This window comes from Oppia nitens, unplaced genomic scaffold (assembly GCF_028296485.1).
Source record: "Oppia nitens isolate AA-2021 unplaced genomic scaffold, nextdenovo-longstitch-racon4-pilon3 scaffold16_pilon_pilon_pilon, whole genome shotgun sequence".
Classification (NCBI taxonomy): domain Eukaryota; kingdom Metazoa; phylum Arthropoda; class Arachnida; order Sarcoptiformes; family Oppiidae; genus Oppia; species Oppia nitens.
The window spans coordinates 1,422,575-1,430,034 of record NW_026533195.1 but is presented as its reverse complement, the minus strand read 5'-3'; the positions used below and the strand labels follow the sequence as shown (position 1 = coordinate 1,430,034).

Sequence of the window (7,460 nt, the reverse complement as noted above, 5' to 3'; positions counted from 1 at the left end):
AGTGATATTATCGCAAAWAAAAAAATTTACAGTTTGTTAAATACATGTTATAGTAATAATATTAATCAAGTTTTTACAAGTAATACAAATAAAATACATAATAACTAATAATAATTAAGTAAATATTTGTTCAATTGATAGTATTATTTARTAGTTAATTGTTTTTATAAGTGTTTTATTTTAAWTATAAGTGTTTTAACAATAATAATAATAATTTGATAATAATTTTATTTTATTTTTTTAAAAACTAGTTATGAAATAAACYTAATAATTAATTAATTAATTAAACAATAATGATAAAAAATTTGTCTACTAAATTTTATCTGGCTAATCAATTATTAATATTGAGCCGGTCAAAAAATATAAAAATTTTTAGTAATTATTTTAATGGTGCTAGTAGGTTAGTTAAATATTATTATTATTATTATTATTATATTTTTAATTAAATATTTATAAATTTATATAATTGTATATAAAAATTTAACATGCTAATAATTATGCAGTTTTTAATGTTTTTTTAAATAATAAATATTTTAAAAAAAAAAAAACAGTTATGTTTGTATGTATGACCTTGTGGAAACTACCTACCTGTCCATTTAGATAAATAGATAACATTAACATATAGAAATTAGAAAATAGCCTAGGGGCAAATAAATTTTTGATTTTTAGTTTTTCAACAACAAAAAATCAAATAGTACAAAGTAAAATAGATTATTATTATTATTTTTTAAATAAATATTTATAACAATAATTAATTTAAAGATTATTTAAAATTAAAATAATATATTGATATTTATATTACTAAACACATGTAATAAATATATATTAAATGTGAAATATAATTAATTTTAATTTAATAAAATGTCTGTATGTATATATGTTTTTTTTTTGTAAACTATTATARTAATATATATTAATATATATTTGAACAAGGTCATTTAATATATATATATATATATATATATGACTGTAACTATGACAGTGTAGAAAAAATAAAATTTTAATTGTAATTATTATTATATTAATTTAATTAATTTGTTTTGTAAACTACATGTATRTWTAATTTTTTTTTATTTAAATTATTATTATTATTATTGCTAAATATATTAGATGTCTGTCCTCTACYGTATCCAAGGGGAACACCATAGTCATCGACAATACAGCCATACCTACCATACGTTTACCACAGATTGAAGAGTTTGATGTCGAAAACGAACCGATACTGTCGTATAAGTCCGGTTCCCGGGAGAGACAGGAACTGGAGCTTAAGCTCCAGGAGTATAACACAAGGGTTACTGAAATACCGATTGTCATTAATGGCAAACGATTGACCAGCGATGAGGTCAGTCAGTCCAGTCAGTTAGTTAGGGCCTAACCTACTATTATTTAACTACCTGTGCTCTCTATCTCTCTGTCTCTCTCTCTCTCTCTCTCCATACATAATAATAGGTTAGATACCAGTGCTCGCCCTACGATCACCAACATCGGGTGGCCAAATACTATTTTGCCGATTCTGGCCAGTTTCGTGAGGCAATTGACGGGTCGCAGCGGGTACGCCGCGAATGGGAGGCCCTACCCATCAGTGAACGTATTCGTATATTTTTGAGAGCAGCCGATCTGATTGCCGGCAAATACAGGCAGGACTTGAACGCCGCCACAATGCTTGGYCAGGGTATGTATGCCCCCACCCCATCCCACCACCCCCTCTTTAACTGTTAATTATTGACACCTCCCGTTCCCCTCCCGTTCCACAGGAAAGACAGTAATCCAGGCAGAGATCGACGCGGCCGCCGAACTGACCGATTTTCTACGATTCAATGCACTGTACGCTAAAGATATGTACAAATATCAGCCCCGAAGTCCCCGACCGGAACTGACTAGCAATCAGTTTCGCTAYCGSGGTCTCGAAGGATTTGTGGCCGCAATTTCGCCGTTCAATTTTACCGCMATTGGCGGCAATCTTAGCTCAGCACCCGTATTGATGGGCAATGTTGTCCTATGGAAACCGGCCGGTACGGCCGTAYTAAGCAATTGGMTTATCTATCAGATACTTGAAGAAGCTGGCGTACCTCCCGGTGCGTAATCATATTGAGCTAATTGATTGATAAGTTATATTAATACTCTCTCTCTCTCTCTCTCTCTCTCTACACCCRTACCTCTCWTGTGTAGGTGTTATCAACTTTTTGCCRTCGAGTGGACCGGCATTCGGCCAGAATGTCCTAACATCTGAACACTTGGCGGCCGTCAATTTTACCGGCAGTGTCGGCACTTTCCGCAACGTTTGGCGTACAGTGGCCGACAATTTAGATAAAAATCAYGGCTTTCCTCGACTGTATGTGTCTGAATAGTTTGGCGCTTATCCTAAAATGTTTATCAWCTCATCTCTCTCTCTCTCTCTCTCTCTCTCTCTCTAGGGTTGGCGAGTGCGGCGGCAAAGACTATCACTTTGTACACGAATCGGCCGACTTGGACACAGTGGTCACCCAGACTATACGGGCGGCGTTCGAGTATAGCGGCCAAAAGTGTTCGGCCTGTTCACGACTGTACGTACCGGACAATCGCTGGCCAAAGGTATGAGATAGGGGTGTGATATCAATAAAAAAAACAGTAGTTTTACTTTTAACCGTAACTGTATGTATGTATCCTATCAGACACACCATTACCTACTAGATTAAGGAACGTCTACTRGAAGTTAGGTCAGCCCTGAAACTCGGTTCGCCCCTCGAGTTCGACACATTTCTGTCGGCAGTTATCGATCGTAACTCATTCAATACGATCCGCGACTATATTACCGAAGCTAAGAATTCGCCCGATAGTCATCAGATACTGGGCGGCGGCCATACSGACGACAGTGTCGGCTATTTCATTGAACCGACAATCATCGAAACCAATGACCCGCAGTCGCGACTGATTCGCGAAGAAATTTTCGGTCCCCTCCTGACTGTCTATGTGTACGACTCCCGTAAAGTCAACGATGCTATCGACCTGTGCGACCGTACCAGCGGTTTTGCACTGACCGGTGCACTGTTTGCTACCGATAAGTATGTTTGTACACTGTTGTTGTTGTTATTAGCACCGGGAGGTTAACCATTATTGCTATTTTGTTGATTATTAGGAAGTTTCTCGAACAGGCATCCGAACGGCTGAAACAATCGGCCGGCAATTTCTATATCAACGACAAGTGTACGGGTGCTGTTGTCGGTCAGCAACCGTTTGGCGGCGGACGACTATCGGGTACCAATGATAAGGCCGGTGCCCCACACTATTTGCTTCGGTGGTGTTCACCGCAAACAATCAAACAAACATACATACCGTTACGCGACTGGCGTTACGACTATATGGATACTAAACAGTGATGAGATTATATATATGTTATTTTTTTTTTAAAAAAATCTAACTGTGCTTATTGTTTGTTTGTTTGTTGTGACTATGTATGTGTTGGAGGAATGGTATGTTGTTGTAGTTGATGATACCTACCTCCCTGTCCTAATCAATAAGTACTACTAATATACCCTACATTTGAAAAGTCAAGTCAGTCTTCCCCCTCATTAGCTTTAATAAAAACTATTGATACTATTATTTAGTGATTAAAAAAAATAAATAAATAATTAATTAATTATTTAATTGTTAATTAAATTCTAAACAATTTTTTAAAATCTCAATTATTATTATTATTATTATTATTATTGATATATAGATTTGAATTAATATATATTTTTGAATTATTATTATTATTTTTTTTGTTAATTATGTTTGTGTGTGTTTTTTTTAAATGATAATTTTTATGCAATTTTGTTTTTGTTTGTATGATATTATTATTATTTTTTTTTTTAATTTATTTTTCTATTTGTTTCAGAAAAAAAAATTATATTATTATTATTATTTAATTATAATAAATGGATAATAATAGTCAATAAATAAATAAATAATAATAATGATAAATAATTTTTTTTTGAAAATAATGTATTTTTTAAATAATATATTTTTTGTGATACACACACATACCTGAAATCAATTTGTATATTAAAAATACAGTACAATATATATATATATATAAATATTTTTTTGGCTAATATTTAGCTTTTCTAAAAAATAACTTAGCTTAGTCAATTTATTGTAGTCAACAAAAAAAACAATTTTGTATAATTAACGGTATTTACCGTAATATTTAATAAAAATATATATATATATTGAAAATAATAAAAATAATTTTTAAAATAAACTAAATATTGATTTTTTTTTCATTAAAAATGATAAATTATTTCTCTATTTCATAATAACAGTAATTGTATTTTTTTGTTTGTTTTTATTATTATTATTATTATAATTAATGACAATATATATTATCATAAATTATCAACAACAAAAAAATTAAAACTATTAAAACTATTTTTATTTTGTGTAATAAAAAAAACTATTTATTTAATATATAATAATAACATATTTTATTTTCTCATTTTATACAATTATAATTATTGAATTATTATTACAGTATAATTATAAATACAGTACAACAATAAAAACATAAAATATATATCAATATATATATATATATATATAATTAAACAAATAAATTATTATTATAATAATAATAATAATAATAGTTGCATATATTGTAGTATATATTACGGTAATTATATAAATATATAATTGAATACACATTATAATTATTATTATAATAATAATGTAATAAATTTGGTTAAATAATCTTTGAATAGATCTTTAAAAAAAATATATAATATATATATATATATAGGGATCTAAATATAATAATAATAATAATAATAAATCACTAATTAATACATAACTAGAATATCGGTAAATATATACCGGTATATAAACACATTGTATATGTGACACATAAATATCAATATATATTTTAATATATATATATATATATACCTATGGATAGGTATATATATATATATATATATATAATATACTATATATTATCAGTAAATATAATAATCAATGAGGAAGAGAGTGGTAGAGAGAGAGAGAGAGAGAGAGTGGGAACCGTTAGCCTCTCTCTCTCTCTACTAACCAACTGTCTAGAGCTGGGCCTTCAGGTCCTTCTCGATATCTTTGGGTTCAACCGTTGGTGCATAACGTTTGATAGGTATGCCATGTTTGTCGACCAAAAATTTAGTATAGTTCCATTTGATGGCATCGGATATGAAGCCACCCTGCTGATTCTTAAGCCATTTGTATACTGGATGTGCCGATTCGCCTACACCAGTGGTGATGGTGGTGGGTGCCCAACAACAACAACGAAAAATAAACAAAACAATTTGTTAATTAATATATAAATTTAAAAAACAACAATTATTTTTTAGTTATTTTGTGTTTTTAATTCAGAAACAACTCTCTATGCTATCCTCTCTCTCTCTCTCTTAAAGACAGACAGATAGATAGCGAGTTAGAGAGAGAGAGATAGTTAGAGAGAGAGAGAGAAAAAAAAAGTTAAAAAGACAGTTAGAGAGAGAGACAGTTAGAGAGAGAGACAGTTAGAGAGAGAGAGAGAGTTAGAGAGAGAGACAGTTAGAGAGAGAGACAGTTAGAGAGAGAGACAGTTAGAGAGAGAGACAGTTAGAGAGAGAGACAGTTAGAGAGAGAGACAGTTAGAGAGAGAGAGACAGTTAGAGAGAGAGAGACAGTTAGAGAGAGAGAGACAGTTAGAGAGAGAGACAGTTAGAGAGAGAGACAGTTAGAGAGAGAGACAGTTAGAGAGAGAGAGACAGTTAGATAGAGAGACTACAGTAAACAGTGATTACCATTGACATCGACTTTGCTCATCATATCGTAGTGGACATCGTTTTTCTTAGCAAACTCTTTGATATCGACATCGCATCCCTTTTCCTGATTAAACTGATTGGACGGAAAGGCCAATATCCTCAAGCCTTGGGCCTCGTATTTGGCATACAATTCGTTCAGCTGTTTGGTATTGGTCTTCTGTAGGCCGCAACTCGAGGCCACATTCACTACAAGAGTCGGATGACCTTTGTATCGATCTAACGGTACCTACGAAAGCATAAACCAAATCAATAGCACCGGTAAGTAATAACACAATAATTAAGAGACTACCGGTGCTCTCGATAGAGAGTAGCGGGAGATGAAAGAGAGAGAGAGAGAGAGAAACAGAGAGAACAGGTATGTGACTATCGGTGCTCTCGATAGAGAGTACCGGGAGATGAAAGAGAGAGAGAGAGAGAAACAGAGAGGACAGGTATGTGAGTATCGGTGCTCTCGATAGAGAGTACCGAGAGATGAAAGAGAAGACAGGTATGTGACTATCGGTGCTCTCGATAGAGAGTACCGAGAGATGAAAGAGAAGACAGGTATGTGACTATCGGTGCTCTCGATAGAGAGTACCGGGAGATGAAAGAGAGAGGACATGTATGTGACTATCGGTGCTCTCGATAGAGAGTACCGGGAGATGAAAGAGAGAGAGAGAGAGAGAGAAACAGAGAGGACAGGTATGTGAGTATCGGTGCTCTCGATAGAGAGTACCGAGAGATGAAAGAGAGAGAGACAGAGCGAGAGGACAGGTATGTGTGACTACTAAAACTCAAATACCTCATTGCCGTCCAAATCTTTGGCACTAAACTCGTACATTGTTTTAGCCGACTTCGGGTCGCCATTTGTAGTATTGTTGGCCATATTTCTGCGCACTGGTAGACAATGATTACTGACTACTACTGGTGCTTGAATTGTCTTCAATAACGGTACTAATAGTCCTCTATTAGTGGACAGTTGTCTCTTAATTAGTTGGATGTTTGCAGTTGTTATAAACGCCGCCGTTTTGTCGCGTTTTGTCTGCGCTCAGGTATGCAGTAAACAGTTAGTTATAGTAATCAATATTTTTTTTTTTAGGTATGTCTGTGACGTACCGGTGCTGATGATGGTTGACGACGACGACGACTGAGTAGTAGTTATTAAATATTAAACAAACTAACGGTGCGATCGATATATATATATACACGACTTGACTGACTGACTGTTTGTCCGATTGTTTAGTGTTTAGTGTTTTGTTTGAAATGAATGTATGATTCAATTGATTCATACGATTGCAGTAAACAACACAACATATTATTAATTTTGATTATATTCTAAACCAAAACAACAAGTAGTAGTAGACGCACACATAGATATATATCATAGATTATACTTAATATATACTGTATATATATATATACAGTATATATAAAATAATGTGTATAATAACTGTATATGTGTACATATAGTTTATGCTTTTTGTAAAAACTCCGCCCACCCCCCCCCCTAAGCATTAAGCACACTAATATTGCGCGCGCGCATTTACATACACTGCTAGTTTGTTAGTGGACTGCTATTATTGTTTTGGTTTTGAATATAACAGTATTTTTTAAGCAATCAAATTATATGACTATATATATATGATGTCATGTTTTTATATACAGTAAAATAGAAACTGTTGACAG

At 32.8% G+C, this 7,460-nt stretch overlaps 2 protein-coding genes across 2 annotated transcripts; one reads left to right on the top strand and one right to left on the bottom strand.

Moving 5' to 3' along the window:
• Window positions 1–323: 323 nt before the first annotated feature.
• On the top strand, window positions 324–3,541 carry LOC128965161 (delta-1-pyrroline-5-carboxylate dehydrogenase, mitochondrial-like; the record flags this gene model as incomplete). Its single annotated transcript, XM_054311814.1, has 8 exons — window positions 324–400; window positions 1,111–1,342; window positions 1,450–1,672; window positions 1,755–2,075; window positions 2,170–2,332; window positions 2,415–2,571; window positions 2,671–3,041; window positions 3,116–3,541. Coding segments are annotated over 8 exons (1,785 nt in total), but the record flags the coding sequence as incomplete, so codon positions are not given.
• Window positions 3,542–4,901: 1,360 nt separating this feature from the next.
• Window positions 4,902–7,089, bottom strand: LOC128965162 (phospholipid hydroperoxide glutathione peroxidase-like). Its single transcript, XM_054311815.1, has 4 exons — window positions 6,891–7,089; window positions 6,577–6,816; window positions 5,775–6,021; window positions 4,902–5,230 (listed from the first exon to the last, which is right to left on the bottom strand). The coding sequence occupies exons 2-4, from the start codon at window positions 6,658–6,660 to the stop codon at window positions 5,052–5,054; spliced, it is 510 nt and encodes a 169-aa protein (XP_054167790.1). The 5' UTR covers window positions 6,661–6,816; window positions 6,891–7,089; the 3' UTR covers window positions 4,902–5,051.
• Window positions 7,090–7,460: the final 371 nt, after the last annotated feature.

Bases quoted from the DNA above. Each gene is read 5' to 3' on its own strand.
- LOC128965162 (XM_054311815.1), bottom strand. From the start codon at position 6,660: ATGGCCAACAATACTACAAATGGCGACCCGAAGTCGGCTAAAACAATG. The intron at 6,022-6,576 runs GTATTTGAGTTT...ATGCTTTCGTAG, and splicing joins AAGATTTGGACGGCAATGAG to GTACCGTTAGATCGATACAA. The intron at 5,231-5,774 runs GTAATCACTGTT...CCACTGGTGTAG, and splicing joins GAGCAAAGTCGATGTCAATG to GCGAATCGGCACATCCAGTA.